Source organism: Staurois parvus, unplaced genomic scaffold, assembly GCF_062004578.1.
Source record: "Staurois parvus isolate SC_StPar_1 unplaced genomic scaffold, SC_StPar_1.0 ptg000059l, whole genome shotgun sequence".
NCBI lineage: Eukaryota > Metazoa > Chordata > Amphibia > Anura > Ranidae > Staurois > Staurois parvus.
In genome coordinates, this window is record NW_028317855.1 from 1,313,301 (window position 1) to 1,334,755 (window position 21,455).

At 44.9% G+C, this 21,455-nt stretch overlaps 1 protein-coding gene across 2 annotated transcripts in view; it reads left to right on the forward strand.

The window, feature by feature from the left end:
• Positions 1–1,041: 1,041 nt before the first annotated feature.
• IRF2BP2 (interferon regulatory factor 2 binding protein 2) overlaps positions 1,042–21,455 on the forward strand; it is a 50,666-nt gene continuing 30,252 nt past the window's right edge. Inside the window, exons 1-2 of one of the 2 annotated variants that reach the window (XM_089668534.1) lie at positions 1,042–2,527; positions 6,866–6,897. In XM_089668534.1, the coding sequence (XP_089524660.1) occupies positions 1,645–2,527; positions 6,866–6,897 (915 nt within the window). In that variant the 5' untranslated portion in view covers positions 1,042–1,644. The remainder of the gene's footprint in view (positions 2,528–6,865; positions 6,898–21,455) is intronic. The other variant, XM_089668533.1, reaches the window with a different exon arrangement.

Consider the following 21,455-nt stretch of genomic DNA (forward strand, 5'->3'; position numbering starts at 1 on the left):
TGATGGAAACTGATGAGGTGGCATGGATAGGCAGCACTGATGAGGTGGCATGGATAGGCAGCACTGATAGGCTGCACTGATGAGGTGGCACTGGTGGGCATTGATGAGGAGGCACTGATGATACTTCACTGATAGGTGGCAATGATGGGCACTGATGAGGTGACACAGATAGGCAGCACTGATGAGGTGGCACTGGTGGGCATTGATGAGGAGGCACTGATGATGATGCTGCAATGATGGGCACTAATAGGTAGCACTGATGGGGAGCACTGATAATCAGTGTCTGGCGTCACTGATGGGCAGCACTGTTGGGGCTGTACTGATTATCAGTGCAGATGTCTCCTTTGACAGTTGCCGGTTATCGGCAGTACTTTCCTCACACTTTGACAGTGTGAGGAAAGTACTGCCAATAATCGGCAAGTGCATTTACATGGTGGTCAGCTGTGATTGGACACAGCTGATCATGTGGTAAAAGGCCGCTGTGATTGGCCTTTTACCATGTCATGTGATCAACTGTGTCCAAAGGACACAGTGATCGTGTTGCTAGGGCTGCGTTCTGGAAGTCATATGATGCCCTCCCAGAACTGGATGACCGCGCTGTAGCCATCGCTCACCTATAGCGTGGTAGGGAAGTGGTTAAACATTAATCAAATAATTCTTTAGTTTGGGGTGCCCAAGTACAGTGTAGTTCCTCATTACATAATTTTCAGGTCAGAGCCATTTGCATCATCACTGCTGAGAAAACGGAATAATGTGAATGGCAAGGCTTGTGACAGCACTAAGGTGATCCCTGTCTGTTCCCTCTTCCCCCAGGATTCAGGGATCTGTCTCCAAAGCCGGAGTTTCTCTTTAATTGCGTGAAGGCCTGTGTTTGCATCACACGCACATAATGTCCCCCTCCCCCAGCCCTTACAGCAAAGCATAGTAACTGTCTGAGTCAGTGGTTCTCTTGCAGCAGCTCTTGTTTGTTGTCTTGGCAGCAGTTCAAAGAATGAAGGGGGGGACGTGGGCGTGTAAGCTCATTGACAGTTAGTGCGCCTGCGCAGAAGGGAGGCGGTGGTGGCTGGCCGGGGACTGTCGAAGAATCAAGTAAATAGAGAAATGGAATCACAACGGTCGGCTCGCCCGTGACGTCAGCGACTTTGCCAGCAAGGCTCGTCAGAGAGGCGGGAAAAAAAAGTGAGCCGCCGTTCCCTGGGTCGTGGGGCCGTTTCATCGCGATGCTGGGTGAGGAAAGACTGGTGTCGGGCGGGTTTTGCCCAGGCTCAGCCTAGGAATGGGTTAAAGTCGGAGTTGTTGTGAGCTTTTGGCAGCAGTCTTGGTGAGGGGGCTCCTCTGGTGACTGAAGCCGCAGCCAATAGAAAAGGCGAATCCCTTCCCCCTTTTCTTTCACTCCTCCCACCCCCTCCCGAGAGCTGTGCAGCTGAGGAAAGCGAGAGAAGCTCTTCATAGAGAAGAATTCTGCCTCCTCCCTCTCCCGGGCGTAGTGTACATGACTGGAGCCGGACCGAGAAGCAGCCTAGGCGGAGGGCGCTGCCGCCCATCTCCCCGCGGCTGAAGAGCCTCTGCCCCGTGACGCTTGTCCACCTCCCCGGCTCGGCCCCCGCCTTGTTCTCGGCTTCGTGTGGCTCGCTCTTTCTTGCTATGTCATCCGCCACCATCGCCGCCTCCCGGAGACAGTCTTGTTACCTGTGTGACCTGCCCCGCATGCCATGGGCGATGATCTGGGACTTCACCGAACCCGTGTGCCGGGGCTGCGTCAACTACGAGGGAGCCGATCGGATTGAGTTCGTCATCGAAACGGCCCGGCACCTGAAGCGGGCTCATGGCTTCCAGGAGGGGAGATCCCCGGGGCCCCCGAGTGCCTCGTCCTCCAGCGGTTCGTCGTCGGTGAAGCCTCCGCTGGGGGTGAAGGAGATGGCGCAGATCGGACACCCGGTGGGGGGGCCGGATGGCGTCTCTAGGGCCTCTCAGCAGCCGCCCCCTCCTCAGTGCCTGGACCGCTACCCTCTGGTGGGAGAGAGGCCTCCGCCCCGCCTGGCTTCGGATTACAGCATCGGCCGTCCGGTCAACGGCATCCTTCTTCCCAACGGCTTTCCCAAGCCAGAGGATCCGCCGGAGCTGAACCGCCAGAGCCCCAACCCTCGCAGGACTAGCGCGGTGCCCGCCGCCCTGGGCGCCCTGATGAACGGCTCTCCTCTGGGGCCCCGGCCTCCTCCGCTGGGGATCACCGCCGCCTCCTTGGTGGCCGCCACCACCTCCGGGGACCTGGGGAGCAAGAGGCCCGGCTCGGTGTCCAGCAGTGAGCACGATGCCAAGGAGAAGCACCGGGCGGACAGCTACTCCGAACTGGGGGACAGCCACAAGGGCAGCAGGCCGGAGGAATGGATCAGCAAGCCCAAAACGGTGCGGGACACGCTGATGGCCATGCAGCACAACCACTCGCCCTTCGACACCAAATACAAGAAGGATCCGGCCACGGGCAGGGCTCTGGGCTTCGAGGCCGGCAACCCCGCATCCAAATCCGGTACGGAGTATTATTCCTCTACGGGATCAGCCTATTGGCTGGGGACATAGTGGAGGAAATGTCAGCTTTATTGGGGGGGGGGGGGGGGTTGAGGGGCGCAACCCTTCTTCCAGAGGCTTGGTCTCCTTTGAAGTGGGTGGGAGGAAGAGGAGCCGCGAGTAAGGACGGCCTACGTGTTTCCGTGTGCAGCATGGAGGGACTGCTGTGCAACGTGTTATTCCCTGCATAGGCAGCAACTGCTGGGGGGGGGTTAGTAGAGGACATCTGAGCACCAAAATGTCATAGATCGCAGCTTACAGGCTCGTCACACACTATGCAATCTGTACAATCTACTTTTATGATCATTGTACTGCGTGATCAATGGCCAATTTGCCAAAGTCCTCTAATCGAACATCAGTTCAGCGAGAACTGGCACAACCATGTAATGAGTGACAGATTCAAACCAAACAGTTGTGCGAAAAATCTACCATACAGGGTAGTTTGATGGTTATTTTAGTGCCCTCACATGGGGATCAACTGTGGTTTTCGCACCAATGTGAATCACTTAGGAGTAAACACACCTGTAGAACCCCAGCGCCCCCCCCCCCCTTTTTTTTTTTTTTTTTTTTTTTTTTTTTTAATTTTTTTTTTTTTCTCCTTCTCTTCTCCCCTCCTTCTGGCCACAATCCATTGACTTGGGGCAACTTACATCATCACTGCCTGTTGCTTGTCACTTGGACAAGTCCTTGTATCAACCAATGATCAAGCAAAGCAACATTGATGCAAAGTGAATATTTTTTTAGATTTGTCCTGTAGTATAGTAAGTCTAAGACCCCTTTCACGTGGGTGGGTCCACTTGTCAATTTTGTAGGTGGTCCTGATCGGACCCTCAATTATCCTTCATGGGTTGGCAGATGTAAACTGATTTGTGTCCATTTACACCCACCTACATCTGAGCCACTAAAAACAGACCGATGGGGATTCGTTTCCCATCCGTTGGATTGAATGGCAGTCGGGTGTAAATGGACAGGTGGTCTGTTTACATCCAACCGCCCATAGAGACAGTGGATTGTGTCGGTGACTAGCCTTCCATTTGCTCAGCGGGCAAGGCCTCATAAATACTGCAATTGTCAAAACACGTTTTAGGCTATGTTCACACCTAATGCATTTTTGCAGTGCGTTTTCAGATTTGCAGAAACGCACTACAGTCCATTTTAACATTATCTTCATATGGGTCATGTTCACATCTGTGCGTTTAACCAGTGTGTTTAGGGAAAGGGATCAGGGACTTTTTTTTTTTTTGCCCGCAACAGTTTGTGTTTTTGGTTCCATAGACTTTGATGGAAATGCATGAAAAACACATGTACTGTGTTTTTTGGTATGTTTCCTGCATGACAAGATCCCACTCATGTACTTTTTTGAGCGACAAAATGCTCAAATGTGAATGGGGGGCCATTGAAATGAATGGGATTTTGCTTGTTCAGCACTTTTCTGCTTGATGGTCAAAAAATGCTCAAGTGTGAACAGGATCTTAGAGGAGTTTAGAGGCAGGGGCTTTTAGGGGTTAGGAATCTGATCATGACAAAATCACGTTCATGGGCAGAAAAAAACATCAGCTGCGTCTAAGCACTTGAATGTTTTTATTTCAATGGCTAGAATAAATTAATATTCTGGCAAATGAAATAAACGCCCTGTGTAAGGGCCTGCACAGGTTGGATTTGCATTTAATGGATTGCCTAGGTCTAGATTGTATGGTGAACTTTAGATGTGCTGGCTGATTTAGTTTTCCTTTGAACATTTTCAACAAGCATGCAGAAAATACATGTCAGAAAATGCAGTATTGCTTTCTGTGAACGACACAGAATATCTGCCTTCCTAGTTATTTTCAGTTAACTACCATTTTGCCCTGCTCCCTATGTGATGGAGAAAATGACATGTTTGTTTTCTATATCAGGAGAGCAGACTAGGGTGACCACCAGGGCTCCCTCCATAGGTACAGTGGAGTGAGGTAGCCACCCAGGGACGGGAAGTACAGTTGTGACCAAAATTATTCAACCCCCACTGAAATTGAGTGTTTTGGCCAGTTTGACATTGCTTTTGATCATTCAGTCATCTTGCTTACATTTACATTAAAGAGGCACTTGTAGGTCAGACAAATATAACATAACAGTTATAATGAAATAACCACAAATGTCTTTTCTGTGCTCACAGCATTATCAGTTTTATTCAACCCCCAAGTGACATTCAATCTTAGTACTTAGTACAGCATCCTTTTACAGTTATAACAGCTTTTAAACGTGAAGCATAGCTTGACACAAGTGTCTTGCAGCGATCTACGGGTATCTTCGCCCATTCTTCATGGGCAAAGGCCTCCAGTTCAGTCACATTCTTAGGCTTGCGCACTGCAACTGCTTTCTTTAAGTCCCACCAGAGGTTCTCAATCGGATTTAAGTCTGGTGACTGCGATGGCCACTCCAAAATGTTCCAGCCTTTCCTCTGCAACCATGCTCTAGTGGACTTGGAGGTATGCTTGGGATCATTGTCCTGTTGAAAGGTCCAACGTCTCCCAAGCCTCAGGTGTGTGACGGACTGCATCACGTTTCCATCCAATATCTCCTGGTACTGAAGAGAATTCATGGTACCTTGCACACGCTGAAGCTTCCCTGTACCTGCAGAAGCAAAACAGCCCCAAAGCATGATTGACCCTCCACCATGCTTCACAGTAGGCAAGGTGTTCTTTTCATCATAGGCCTTGTTCTTCCTCCTCCAAACATAGCGTTGATCCATGGGCCCAAACAGTTCTAATTTTGTTTCATCAGTCCACAGAACACTATCCCACAACTTTTGTGGTTTGTCCACATGGCTTTTGGCATACTGCAGTCGACTCTTCTTATTCTTTGGAGACAGCAAGGGGGTACGCCTGGGAGTTCTGGCACGGAGGCCTTCATTACGCAGTGTGCGTCTTATTGTCTGGGCTGAAACTTCTGTACCCACATCTGACAAATCTTTTCTCAGTTCCTCAGCAGTCACACGGGGACTTCTCTCCACTCTACGCTTCAGGTAGCGCACAGCAGTCGAAGTCAGCATCTTCTTTCTGCCACGACCAGGTAGCGTTTCAACAGTGCCCTTTGCCTTGAATTTGCGAATGATGCTTCCTAAGGTGTCTCTTGGTATGTTTAACATCTTTGCAATCTTCTTATAGCCATTGCCCTTCCTGTGAAGAGAAATCACCTCTTCTCTTGTCTTCCTGGACCATTCTCTTGCCTTCACCATGTTTGTAACCACACCAGTAAATGTCTAGAAGGAGCTGAGTATCACAGTCATTTTAAAGCTGCCTAATTGGTGCTTATTATGCTTGATTGCTGCTCGGTGACATCCACAGGTGTTTTCAATACCTGATGGAAAGCACCTGTATGAACCTCTGTTCTTCAGAGTGGTAGTCTTTAAGGGGTTGAATAATTGTGGCAATGAAGAAACCACATAAGAACCATTTACTACTGTATTACATAAACAATTGATGTCATTTTAGTTGCATTTGGGTAGTTACAACGTCCTTGTAGGATTTGATTCTGAATACAATTCCAAATGTACACTATAGTCCCTAAACCCCTTTACAGCATTGGGGGTTGAATAATTTTGGTCACAACTGTATTTAGTGAGATTTCCAAGAGATAAAGCAAAAGAAATGTGGGAAAAAAAACATGCTGCCACTACATCATGGACTAGTAAGCTGCTATATATTACATTTTTGGTTTTGGGTTTACTCTTTAAAGTAGAATTCTAGACTTCACTTAACTTGCAATGGTTTGTTTAGGCCAAGCTGTCACAATCCTATTTCAATTTTTAAACAATGTAACCACTTTGCTGTAATTGACTGAAGTAGCATTAGCTACATACGGTATGCAGTTCTGTTTTCTGTAGCAGTACTGGCAACTTCCTGTCTGCTGTTGGAATTAGTTGGGCTTGAGTGCCAGTCTGCTATTCTGCAGAAGTTTTGTAATTTTATCAGTGAATACAAGCCTCCCTCGGGCCAAATTGAGAGAGACAGGTGACTGTCATTATTTCCACTTCATCCAATCAGAAGAAGCCTTGTATTGGATAAGAATTTCAAGGTTTCTCCTGAATAGCAGACAGGCATTTAGCCCAACTCTAATTCCAGCAGCAGACAGGAAGTTGCTTGTATTGCTGCTGTAACCTGCATAGTGTGTGTAGCTAATGCTACTTTTGGTCCATTACAGCGCGCGCGCACACACAGTGGCCACACGGTTTGGACTAAGCTGACCAAAAGCAACTTTTATTACTAAACAAGCTATTTTAAAGACAATTGAAATCCTGTAGTTCTGTTTTACCTTGTTCCAGGGTCACATGAATTGAAGATTTACAGTGAACAAGTAGGTTTGCTTGCATATTTTTAAGCCAACAGTTTGTGCTGAGTGGGGTGTATATGTTTCCTCTTCCATCATGCTAGTTTTTAGTTTAACCACTTGTCGTCCTGAGGATTTACACCCCCCCCCCCCCCTCCTTTTGCATTCTGGTGCTGTTACATTTAACTGACAATTGCACGGTCATGCAACGCTGCACCCAAATTAAGTTTACGCTTTTTTTTTTTTTTTTTTTTTTTTTTCCCCCACGAATTGAGCTTTCTTTCGGTGGTGTTTGATCGCCTGTGCGTTTATTTTTTGCTCTATTAAAAAATAAGACTGACAATTTTGAGAACATTTGTGACTTTAAACATGTTCAGTAAAAAAAAATGTTAAATCAAATTTCATCATAACTTTAGGCCAAAATGTATGTAAATTAATTGGTTTATGTGAAGTTATAGCGTTCACAAATGGCGGTATGTATACTGGGATTTTTAATTTTTTTTTTTAATTTTTACTAGTAATGGTGGCGATTAGCGACTTGTAGTGAGACTGCGGTGGGCATTTTGACACTGGGGGGGAACTAACTTGGTGTCACTGACATCCCCATTGACACCAATAAAGTGATCAGTGGTTTAAAAAAAAAAAGCACACTGTACTAATGGCACTGGGCAGGAAGGAGTTAACATGAGGGGCGATCAAAGGGTTAACTGTGTGCTGGGAGTGTTTTACTGGGGAACGGTGTGTTGGTTCTTCACTGTAAGCACGCTGCTCTGTTGACTGCTGTGCACAGCCATCCACAGCAGTGTGCCCGAGCCGAGAGGGAGGACTGCTAGTAAACAAAGCAGCCGCCTCCTCATCACAGATCCTCGGTAATCACTGGGCACCTGCGGGTAATCGCCGGCTGGGACTCAGTGATAGCCGCAAATGGCGGCGTGGATAGGGTGAGCGTGCGCACCCCCTACCAGGAGATACAAACAAAAAGTGTAATATATGTGAATTTTGCACACCCCTGCTGCCCTGTAGCAGTATTTCTTCTATAGGGTGGCAGGGAAGTGGTTAATGTATGTGGGTGGCTCAATACTTGTATGATTTGAATGCATGGAGCAGATGAAATTTGGGGCAGCTGTGCATAGTAACCAAGTAGCTTCTTGCTTCAGTTCAGCTAAGCTTTTGAAAATAAACTAAAAGTGGATTGGTTGCATGCTCAAGATTCTGACTGCTCTAGTCTTGGTAAATTTCACTCAAATAGGTTCTGGGTGCGAATAACTTGGAATACCTAATACTAAAGGCACTTACCCTTACCTTGTAAATGGCTGTGCATTGGGGAAGTGGGGGGGGGGGGGGGTCAGCACAAGTCTTCATTTGGATCTCCCAGTACAGCCAGAAAATTGACTATACTGGGATGGATGTGCTGTCATGCCTAGTGTGGTCAGTTTGAAATGGGGGAAGCAGAAGGACTGGCAGCATCACCAGGTATTTCATACAAAGGAAGCAATGCAAAGAGAATGGGGTACTTTTTACACAAGTACATGGTATGTCAGGAATATGAAATGTTGGGGTAACGTTCTTTTGGTTTCAGGGTTAATCGCCTTCTAGAACTTTCCTGGTAGCTTTTGAAGTGTTAAATATGGATTAGAATAGCAGACAACTGCTTTTTTTTTTATGCAACAAAGCAGGCAAAAAGTAAATTGCTAATGGCATTCTATTTCTGTCAAAACTAGTGCAATGGGGCTGTGCTTGTTTTTGGTCTAGGGGAGCAAAAATATGTACTTTACACCCCCCCCCAATACCCCTCTGCAGCTAAGCTTATTCTCCTCCACGATTCTGCAGTCTTGACATCAAGACCAAAGCTAGGGTCCTTGGCTCTGCATTGGATGTGATGACACCAAGGGACTGTCCACTGCCAAAGCGTGAGGGAGTGCTATCTACCTAGTGGAGGATCAGGTAAGTAAAACACTTTCTCCTCTTCCCTAGACAAACCAAGCTATTAACACCTGCAGTGTGGGCACAGCCCCCACTGCAAGAGATAATTATTTAGATGCCTGGAGTTGGGCTTTAAAGCTGCTGTCCATGTGTTTTAAGTGTGGTGTGTGTTTACATTTTTCCAAAATGTATTCCCACCCAAAACACCCATGAAGTCTTTCCACAGAAGTAGGAATTGTGGGAGATGCAGTTCTGCATCAGGCACATGTCACTAGGAAATAACAGGAGGAACCCCCCTGTTGACCATATAGAGGGGTTTTACCCTTGTATATTTCATATCCTGTGATGACTTCACAGCTACTTTAAGGTATTCTTTTGACATGGGCATTATAAGCTTAGTCAATTATTTATATTCTTGGGGACAAATGAGGAATACATCTAACTGAAAATAATTATACCTGGTGTTCAACTTTTAAATAATATTGATAAACTGCTGAATTTATGGATTGCAAGGTTACAGCACAAAGTTCACACAGTCATAAGTCACCCAGAACTGTATATTTGTGCAGGGAGTCTGGCCAGGCACTTGCATTAGTTGTAGACCAGAAGACTGTAAACCCCAATGACAGTATGATGCTGTCTGAGGCTGTTCACTTGTAATTGTTGAGGGCCACGATTACAGGAAAATGGGGACAGATTAGCGGCTCTGTATGCAGACTGCTTGGGTCCAAGGCTCTAACCTGCCCCTAACAGCGGGTAATCACTCCATGTGTAAAGTGCTGAGCAAACTGTTCGCGCTATATAAATCCTGTATAATAATAATAATAATGTGCAATTTATATGTGGACAGCTATAGAACCTGTCATTGATTTCTCCAGGATAAATGGCTGCAGCTGAACACCTGGCTGTACCTGCCACAGAAATGCGCTAATCTGGGAGGAGTACAGCCATGAGTGGCTGAATAAATGAGCCCTAATAAGGTTGCAGAAATGTTTGGTGTGTGGGTTTTTTTTTTTAAATCTAAAGCCTAACTTTTTTTGGTTTTGGATAAAGTAAGAGTGAAGGTTAGAACCTCCCAGGTTTTTAATGCTGTAGGTGTCCTGCTGGGAACTTCATCCTTTTGTCCAGATGACTGTCACTTGGCCTCAAAGTGGGAGAAAATTGACAGCTAAGGTTTTCCTAGAAACATTTGTACGAAAATTTTGTGCATTTGAAAGCTTGACATATTCCATCCACAAGTACTTCAAACATTTGTTTGCATTTAACATTTTTGATTTTGGAATGAATAGACGTTCCAAACAAAATCTCTTCACTGTTAGAAATGAGTTCAACTAAAAACTTCCATCCTGTTCCTTTTGATTCTTCTCTTGTCAATGCAGTTGAAATTGACCTGTGGGAAAAAAATGGAACAAACCTACCTCAAAACCAAAAACCTTTTAAACTGAATTTTTCTAGTGTATGGCTAGCTTAGGCCTCATGCACACTGGGCATTTACCCCAGTACATAAGGCTTCAGTATTTAGCGGCAGGCTTAGGTGCACTGTCCAGCTCCTCTTCTGGTAGCCTGACTGATGGACCTAGTGGTACTTGCGTTTGGGGCAGTATGTGCCGATTGACAAATGCTTAAAACGTAAGCGGACCCGCTCTATGAAGTGAGATGTGTTAATCCATTACACTATCCAAAAAGAAAACCTTTAGTGTGAAATGTGGTCATTGCCTTTTAGAGCAGTTGAAAGGTCTCATCCTTAAATTGATCGCATGAAGCCCTAAAGTGCCAGTTTGACATACATGAAAATAGTAGTTCTCCTCTACGGCTAAAGATAATACTGAGGTGTGTGGGTGGTGCTTTCAGACCTAGTCATTGATCATTTTTAGTGATGACTAATACTGCAGGGAGTATAGCTTGCTTGGTGAAAGAACTATTGCTACTTTCGCTTTTGGTGTGTCAACTTTTTATTATTTGTAAACTTGCCACTGAGTAAAGTGATATTCTTGCAGCTCTGTTTAGTTACCAAGGACCCCATTTTAAATCATTTGGTTCCGATCAGGTGCTATTACTTTAATGGAGAATTGATGTGTGACCAACATAATTTGAATGGCAGTTTCCAAAGCACTGGAGCCCTAATTGGTTCAGTATGATTCCCACATGCCTCTGCTTGATTCTTATGGACAGCCTTGCTGACTAATAGGGAGGGGCAGTTCTGTGTTTACTACCAGGAAGTGTTTACATTTTCATGTTGCTGTAGTGAAGGGCACATACATGCCCAGAATATGGACATTAAAATCAAATTGATTTTTTTTTTTTTTTTTTTTCCTTTTCAATTTGCACACGAAAAATCCATACATAAGGAGTTTGGTGTGAGTTTTTTTTTTTTTTTGTTTTGTTTAAAAGCCCTTATTTCTAATGCCACTGTAGAGCTGATTGGTTTCACTTTTATCAATAGAGCCTCCAACCTATAAAAACGAAGGATGCAGTGCTCGTATGAACTTCAAATTCACAAAATCAAATATGACAGCGGAAGAAAAGCTCACAGTGCAGAAAAACCAGATGCTAAAACGGGGCTCAAAATTTCAAGTCCTGAGCTGCTAGCCAGGACTTAAGAGTTACTCGCCACCAGTTGCCATGCCCTTAATTCCTCCCCTAAACATGCCCTTGCAAATGCTCATGAGATGGCACTGCTAAATGTTTTATGCAGAATGAATGAGGGAAGGAAGAAAGCAAGGGGGGGGAGGTAGGTCGGACTCGCATGCTCGGTCAGAAGCATCAGAGCTGTCGGCTGCTCTGTACAATTTCCCATGTGTACATCCTTTTCTGAGATGCTACATGGACTGGAGTGTGGGGGGCACAGGGGGAGGCAGAGCAGATCCAGCCCCCCTCCCCTTTTCTCCTATTGAGGCGGAGGATGGGGGCTGGGCACTGAGGAGCATACAGGGGGGGGGGGGGGAAGCAACAGGATGCTTGGTGCAGCGGTGAGGGCAGTGACAAGCTGTGGTCTCCTGTATGTCTTTCAATGAAGCTGCTTCTCTCCCTCCCACGGCTTTCAGCTGCTTCATTGAAAGACATACAAGAGGTTGCTGCTTGTAAGTGTGTCCACTGCCGCCCCTCCCACACACCCCTAGTCTCGGAGCCCCCCCTTCACCTTGTTTCCACTCCCCATGCAAGAGGACGAGTGGAAATTTTGAAGGCTGTGCTAAAACACAGTTGCAACAATGTGACAAAGGTATCAATCTCCAAACATGGAGGAATAATTGGATACTGAATCTTTCACGATCTTAAAATTTTACACCCTCTCATTTGCCTCTTTCAAGTCAGACAAAAGTGCTTTTTTTCATATTAGGAGTTCATCCAGTTAAGTAGGATAATTTTCAGCAAAGCTAGATCCCAGGTGGCAGGCTCCTTATATTGGCTGCTGTAGGACCTTGGCATATGAACCAAAAAGCATAATGGAATCACACATGGCTTAAAATCTTCACAGCTTTTTAATCTAAAAGATAAAAACTAGTACACAGCACTATATAAAACATCATGCACTAACTCAAATTTACTTCCCCTCTTGCGTTCTTATCCTTCAGCTTTCCACAATCTGTTTAATCCCCCACTCCATACTGCGGATTGGCTCACCACCCTTTAGTGCTTCCTGCCTGCAGCCAATCTAATCACCATGTCAGAGGTGACATAATGATCACATGATCAGGATCCACTTTGATTTCCAATTTTCACTGGAGAGCTTAACTGACAATGACAGCTGAAATTGAGTTTCTGGCCTTTGTTGGAGAACATTGTGTCCTGCATGGGCAACTTGAAAGGGAACATTAATATTCAAATTACAGCCAGCCAAAGGATGTTGTCTGTAGTCCTAGCCAGTGGTGCACATACATCATTTTCTGCCAGCTGGATAATGACATGCATGCAGGAATGGGAAAATTAATGTAAAAGCACTTTACTGATAATTCGTATGTAATGTGACTGGTAAAAAATGATTCTGAAGGCTTAAGCTTTTTTACCTTGTTGCATGCTCTGCAATCAGGATTCTCAGCTGCCCCTAAATACTTACCTGAGCCCTCAGGTTTGCCCCCAGGCAGCGTGGCTTGGGATTGAGCCTGTAAAAGTGGGCCCCATTGCAAGTGGCTTTCTATGAAGGCAGTTGCCAAAGAGGAGGAACCAAGAACACTGGTGGGGGACCCCAGAAAGAGGTAGTTTGGGGGTTGCTTTATGCAAAACCACTGCACAGAGCAAGTATTTGACTTGTTTATATAAATGAAAAATTAGAATCTCTTTAATAAAACATGCTGGAATCCAAACCACCTCCGTACTGAACGGTTTTCTGTTTCTTTTAATGTAGGGCTTGTAGGTTGCCATGGTGACTAGAAATTGCGTCCTGGCTTTGGGGCTTTTGTCAGCCCATTGAAAAGAGAAAAAACCCTGTCTACAATAGATAAGGATAATAGTAGTGAAGTCCGTATGTGTCTATGGCTCTACCATTTACACTGTGGGGCGAAGTCCTTTTTTGAAGACCAATGGCATAGAACACCATGGCTGCTTTTTGGGAAGATGTCTGCCACACTGGGGACAGAACTGTGCCATGTTTGTCTTCTAGTGTGCAGGCCTGATGACAGGTACACAGACATCTGTATGAGTGGACTTATCTGATGGGAGGGATCAGAAGACAGATGGCAAGGGGGTGTCTGCAGAGCTGGGGCTGGTACTCGCACTGCAGGCCATACCTCCAGCTTCATGTGGTCAGAGCGACCCGGGATGGACTGCCATGGAGTGTAGGTGTTGGGTGGTGGGAGAGGCCATACAAAGTCTGTCATTACCTCCAGGCTGCTGACATCACTAACTTTATTCCAGCCAACGGATCTACAAGACTGTAATTCAGCTGCATAGGCAACCTAGTGTTCTGTTTAATGTTTTCTGCTTCAAAGACCACACAGGCTCTCCTCCACTCCTGTGTTCAGCTGCCCATGTACATTGTACGGTCTCTGGGTAATCTCCTATAGGGTTGCCAAAATTTGAGGACCTATCTAAACAATGCTTTCCAATCAGGCAGGCCTTTGTAGCACTTAGTTGATGGAAGATCTAAGGAGATTGTACAATCCAGTTGTATGGTGAGTTTTAAAGTGGGACTTAACTATTCGTGTTGGACAGGTACCCTCTTTTCTCAAGCTCAAAAAAGGATCGCGCCTGTCTAACATTAACATCATGCTTGGAAATGCATCTCACGTTCTTGGCTCCTGTTTTAGCTGGTTCCTAGGTTCAAAGCAAATTTGTCAAGCCCTGCTTTTAATGTGATATGGTCAGCAAGACTCACTGGCACTGCTGACTGATAGTTTTAAGTGTGTCTGATGTATCTAGTGTTGCACTTCACATGCTTGCCTAGAAAGTGGTCATGTACAGGTGAATTTCTTGCTCTTCTATAAGCACTGTGTTAATATACAGGTGAAACTCAAAAAAATTAGAATATCGTGCAAAAGTTCATTTCAGTAATGCAACTTAAAAGGTGAAACTAATATATGAGAGAGACTCACTACATGCAAAGCAAGATAGGTCAAGCCGTGATTTGTCATAATTGTAATGGTTTACATCTCATGAAAACCCCAAATCCACAATCTCAGAAAATGAGAATATTGTGAAAAGGTGCAATATTCTAGGCTCAAAGTGTCCCACTCTAATCAGCTAATTAAGCCATAACACCTGCAAAGGGTTCCTGAGCCTTTAAATGGTCTCTCAGTCTGGTTCAGTAGGAATCACAATCATGGGAAAGACTGCTGACCTGACAGTTGTGCAGAAAACCATCATTGACACCCTCCATAAGGAGGGAAAGCCTCAAAAGGTAATTGCAAAAGAAGTTGGATGTTCCCAAAGTGCTGTATCAAAGCACATTAATAGAAAGTTAGGTGGAAGGGAAAAGCGTGGAAGGTGCACAAGTTTCACCTGTATATTAACACAGTGCTTATAGTAGAGCAAGAAATTATGAAACAAACTGCAATCTCATGGTAGATGGCTCAATATCCCGGTTTCAGTGTCTTATGTCACAAGATTGACGTTGCATTACCAGAAGAACCAGTTTGCTACCAGACCAATTGTTTTTGCACACAAGTTAATCTGCATTTTTTGCTAGAAAAGAACGTAACTCCCCCAATTTTTTTTTCTTATGTTGCACAATATTTGTGCAGTTTAACAAATCTATAGTTTGGCAAAAATATGTGCACGCACAATCTCAGGTTTTTTGGGGAACAAAAAGAGGTTGTCGAATAAATGGATAACAAATATGTGGAACCTCAAAACTGCCTGAGCCTACAAAAGGTGGTAAACCACTGTACCTAAAATATTAGGCAACACTTTACATGCCTTTTTTACATCAGATTAGACTTAACCATAAATAAACCCCACATTTTCACTATGGAGTCCATGGCAACAGCCAACATTGCCTTGCTCAATTTACGGTGATGCTTTTAAAAATGTGTTTTTATAATTTTAATAATTGAATTAATTAGCAAAAAAAAAACTTTTTTTTTTTTTCTCACAAAGGTGCTAAAAATAAAAAGCATGCTAGTGTTGGGCAGGTGACAGATACTGGGGACAATTCACTAAGCAGTATCTTACCACATCTGAATATGTAGTAAGATACCGCACAGCATTTAAATTTTTTTTTAAAAAAACTTTGCATTCACTGAAAAAACACAACTAAAATAGAACATGAGATTTTAGGGTCTGGTATGGATTTTGAGGGGAACCCCACACCAAAATGATTTACAAAAAAAAGGACCTCTTCGCACAACCCTGACCTGTGGTTTTGAGGGTCTGTGGGTGTAGGGGAATTATTGGAATCTGTAAACACCCTTTAACAAGGCCCCCAGATCCTGCCCCAGCCCCCCCCATATGAATGAGTAGTGGTAGCCCATACCCATTAACAAAAAAAGTGTAGTGTAAAAAATGAGTCTTTGACAAATCCTTTTTATTAAACAAGTCCCTTGAAGTAGATCCAACGTCTATTACGATGCCCACTGCCAACCCGAAAAAAGCAGGGTGTGGGGGGAGGGCTGTGCACTTGACACTAGCTCCCCCGTCCTGACAGTTCTTAAATATCTAAGGGGTGGGGCCATCTGGCTGTCATGAGAGGGAGGGGTCGCTGATGGAGCGGTCAGACGGAAGGAGCCAGCGTTGAGTGGAATCACTTTTAATTTTTTTTTTTTTTTTTTTTTTGGTCTCTGCTTGCGGTGGGCATTGTGATTGTAGGATCTACTTCAGGGGATGTTTCTTGTTTTTATTAAAGGACTTGTCAAAGACTGTCTACTGTCATATTTATTTATTTATTTTTGTCTGTGAATGAGTAGTGGTACCCCATACTCATTCACATATGGGGATGTTATCTGGGTGCCCCCTTGTTAGACGGGGCTTCCAGATTCCGATAATCCCCCAGCCACTCAGACCCTGCCTCAATGTATACCCGACCAAAGGGCTTGGTCTGGATGGGGGGGATCCCCCCAAACCTTTTAGGAAGCTGATTCATAGCTTAACCTCTTGCCGACCGCGCATAGCCGAATGACGGCTTCACCGCGGCCGGCCAGTTCTGGGTGGACGTCATGACGTCCTCCCAGAACGCGCTCTCCTGCACGCCCCAGGGGGCGCGCACCCGGCAATCTCCGTGATCGCTGTGTCCTACGGACACAGCTGATCAGGTGATGTGGTAAAAGGCCAATCACAGCGGCCTTTTACCACGTGATCAGCGGTGTCCAATGACACGTTGATCACAGGGAAATGCAAGTGCCGGTTCTCGGCTGCACTTTCCTCACGCTGTCAGATCGTGAGGAAAGTACTGCCGAGAACCGGCAGTTGTCAGAGCGGGGATCGGCACTGATGATCAGTGCCCTGATGATCGGTGCCCAGCAGTGACACCCGCAAGTTCCGCCCAGCAGTGCGCCCACTAGCTCCGCCCACCTGTGCCACTCTGCAGTGCACCCACCTGTGCCACTCTGCAGTGCACCCACCTGTGCCACTCTGCAGTGCCACCTACCTGTGCCCAGAAGTGCCACCTACATGTGCCCAGCAGTGCCACCCACCTGTGCCCACCCACCTGTGCAGCCCAGCAGTGCTGCCAGTCAGTGCCCAGGGGTTGTGCCAGTCAGTGCCGCCAGTCAGTGCCCAGCAGTGATGCCAGTCAGTGCCGTCTATCAGTACCCATAATCAGTGTCACCTATCCGTGACCCCTAATTAGTGCTGTCTATCAGTGCCGCCTATCCGTGCCACCTCATTAGTACTGCCTATCAGTGCCCTTTAGTGCTGCCTATCAGTGCCGCCTATCAGTGCCCATCAGTGCTGCCTCATCAACGCACATCAGTGAAGGAGAAAAAATACCTGTTTGAAAAATTTTATAAAAGAAACAAATTTTTTTTTTTTTCAAATTTTTTGCACTTTTTTTATTTATAGCGCAAAAAGTAAAGTGCCCAGTGGCGCTTAAATACCACCAAAAGAAAGCTCTATTTGTGAGAAAAAAATGATCAAAATTTCATATGGGTACAATGTTGCATGACTGCGCAATTGTCAATCAAAGTGCGGCAGTGCTGAAAATTGGCCTGGTAAGGAAGGGGGTATAAGTGCCTGGTAGGCAAGTGGTTAAGGACGCAGCGACCACCCATTCTCTAACAACCCATGACAGTTACATACAGATCCAGTACATACCGCACTCCTGGACCACTACTTAATTACCACATGCATTTATTTCCTTTTGTGAATTGACTAAGGCTGGCCATAATTTGGCCGATAAACGAAAAATCGGTCGTTGCTGCCACCAATGCTTACAAAAAATGGCTGTTTTTTTCCAGCATGACAGATAAAAACAAAACGAGAAGATCCGTGAAAAACTGCCGACGGCATTGTCCCACTAACGGTGTGAATATCAGACGATTTTTCGTTCGGATGAAAATTTGGCCGATAAACGACCAGTCTATGGCCTGCAAAAGTTCTTTTTATGCAGTATTTACCAAGCGTTTTTGGTAAATACTGCACACTGCAATAGTGAATTGACATTTTCAGTGCCACATGAGATATGTGGCCATGTGACAGATAATGTCTGTTAGACTTCTGTCTCCCCTGCCTCTGCTCCAGCTGATTAAGATAAGACTGCTTTATACACTACCCAGTTTTGCTGCTGGGGTTTGGAGAGCTCTGAACACTTCAGGTTCACACTCTTCAGTGGACATTACAGAACTTGCAGGATTCCCCAGATCATGCAGCTCTATAGCTGCCCAGATCACGTTTACTACAGTACTTGATGCCTACTTAACAAAAAACTGAGCTTGTGTGGTGGTTGATAAACATTTGTGCCTTCTTTGCTTTGATATCCATGCCTGTAAATACAGTGGATTTATACTTTTTTTTTTTTTTTTTTTCCTCCTATCAGTTCTAAAAGTATTCTACAAGTGTGTGTTTCCATCTTTCAACCATCTTAGTGTGTTGTGTGGGTCTTCTTACCCCCCCCCCCCCCCCCCTTCCGGCTTCCTTTTTTTTTTTTTTTTCTGTCCTGTCTGTGCTCCCAATCCTTTGTCGTTACACCTCACTACTACTTTTGTAGAGTGAGCAGTGCCTGTTATTTCTGGTCTTGTGCTCTGCTGTACACTTGCTACACTTACTACAATTCCCATAGCACTGAATGCATCTGCACAGAGGTGTGTGAGTGGGGTCCATATTTGGAACGAACAGGAATGGAACACATGGCTACATTCATAGACTGTTAGGGTATGGAGAACGTAGGTAGCAGGAAACAAAAGCTTGTGTTTTGAAAGCTAAAAAGGAAGGTACATTATACCTGTATTTGTATTTGATAAAAAAAGTGAGTTTAGTGTTTTTGTTTTTTATATTATTAGTCCCGTATGTAAAGTCGGTCTAAATCTACCAGTACACCACCCTCTCCAGAAAGTGCTTCTGTCCAAGGTTGATTCCATTGCTCTTCCATAGATTGAGGATCTACCCCAAGAGAAGGGAGTATGTTACTGGCTGGATCACCAGGTGAAAATACAGAGGGGGAGCCTTTAAAAAGGTGGTGGCTGCATTTTTTTTTTTTTATTTTGTTAGGCCACAATATATTTTTGGATTTAATACTGCTTTAATTTCGTAAGTGAACTACTGCTGGAAACTGTTAAGCAACATGTTTGCAAATGTTAATGTGTATTGAAATTTGCACACACCACAATTACCAATTTTCTTTGTTCTTTTGCTTTACATTTTACCAGGTTTTTGGCCTCAGTTATTGCATTAGACCCTAAAGTGATCCTGTCAACACATTTTGTATATATAACTGTAATAAGAAGCAGTATAGTACCACTGCATGTGTTACTATTCAGGTGTGTGGAATACCTTTTTTTCCCCTGCCACCTGCAGTTTCTTCTGCTGACTTGAACTTCTCAACAGGACTTGCAATGGTTCTACTCACCAGCTTGTAAGTGGTAAGAGAAGCGGGTATTTTACCTATTCAACTGGTCTAACACTGGCAGTGATTGGGAATCAGCAAAAAGGTGGTGTTTCCACAGACTGGTACAGCTATTGCCTCTCATTACAGGTATGCTTTTATATACCAAGTGTTCCTGTTCTGATTGGGTCGCTTTAATGTTTAATTGTCTCCTGTTTTTAGTTGCAGAGCTTGAAGGATACGTTCACCTTTTTGGCCAAAAATAATAAATGCACATTTTTTTTTTCCCTGCAAAATAAAAAAAAAAATGTACTTATTTTGCAGGAAAAAAAAATGTGCATTTATTATTTTTGGCCAAAGGAGCCTGTAAAGCGTTGCACCAGCGATCAGTAGATTGTTGATGCCATGCAGATATTCTGACAGGAAGCTTCAATGAACTACCATGGCACGCCACAGCGCTGTGGTAGTTCATTGAAAACTTCAAGTGGACAACCGCTAAGGTTGCCGGGACTTTGTAGGCTCTCATTCACAGAACTCTGTGAATAAGTGATGTGGCTGTGGGCAGAGCCCCGCACGGCCATGCTTTTTTCAAATCTGATAGTACGTGGAGCTGCTAAAAACGGGTGGCAAATGTAACCCGTTCCAAAGGTGAACTTATCCTTTTAAAGTGTTACTAAACCCAGGACCCTGCATTCACTATATCTGGTCTCCCACAAAATAGAACTTGAATTATTTTAGTAAATATAAACTGCTAAATACCTTTTTCCTCATCAGCAGTATATAGCAGTCTTGTGACTTCTATCAGTGTCTGGCCGAGTACTGGTTAAAGCTTGTAGGAGGAGTTATCATTCTGCTCTGGCTGTCCTATCAGGCTGCATGATGCCTGCCACTCTGTGTGGACAGTGCTGATTAGCCCTGTGCCGATCACATGCACCCTCCCAAAAAGCTCTGGAAATACACCAAATGGAGCATGTGCAGAGTACTTCCTAGGGTTGTGTACTATATGCAGAAGGATTGGGGACTGTGGAAGAAGGGGAGGGTCAGGGAAGACAGGATTAAACAGCCGTTTAACAGTGTGGAGGATTAACCCCTTAGGTTCCACAGTGAGTATAACAAGCATGCGTTACTGCATATACAGACTTATTTACTGTTGTGGGTTTAGTAACACTTTTTAAAAGTAAATGTCAGGTTATATTTTAAATTGTCCTGGGCTTGAAGTTAAAACAAGCTCATTAGCTGTTCAGTAAAAGTGATCTGGGCAGCTCTACAGATCACTTTTGCAGTAGTGAGAAGGGCTGGGGAGCCTGGGACTGCAGTAACATGCTTTAACATTTGGATCCAGTTGAGATGGAGGAACATCTGATCTCCTCTGACTAAATGAATCTGGAAGGGATGATTTAATCACTTTTGATTTTACTGTCATTGCACAGCTATTGCAATATAGTCAAGCACTATCTGTTCTTGATCAGCTGTAGTGGAGGGCAGGGGAGACATTGAGGGTCTAACAGATCTCCGATATCTCTGTAAATAGTATCCATCACCTGCCCATGCTATCACATAGGGGTATCTTGGCCCCCTCGTGAAAGCAAAAAAGTTTAAATGAAATGTGTGGGGCAGCACAGTAGCTAAATGGTTAGCACTTACGCCTGGCAGCACTAGGTTCGTTGGTTAGAATCCCAACCACGGCACCACCTTCTTGGAGTTTGCATGTTCTCTTCCAGGTACTCCGGTTTCCTCCCACACGCCAAAGACATGCTGGTAGGTTATTGGCTCCTGTCTAAATTGGCCCTAGTGTGTGTGTGTGTTTAATGAATGCGAGTTAGGGAACCTAAATTGTACGCTCCTTAACCCTTTCAACGCCAGGTCCGTACGTCGTGCAGACCTGACCTCGGGGGGGTTTTATCCACAATTCGGTGCAGCTACCGTGTATATTTTGTATATTAATTGTGTATATTAATACTATTGCCTGTCGGGTGGAAGCAGTTGATTAGCTGCACTGCTGTGCAATTGCTTCCCTAGGGCCCCCCATTACCGGTGAATTGCCGGGGATACATGAATTGCAATGCGATCTGCTGGGCAAGACCTCTAGTGAAAACATGCACGCAGGGTCTTTTAGACTCTGCATGCCTCAGCAAAGAGAACCTGTCACCTAAAAATCACCATATAGGGGACACAATGTCCCCTATGTGATGAAGATAAAAAAAAAAAAAGGTAAGTAAAATGTTGTAAGTAAATATAATTGATGCCGTGCTAA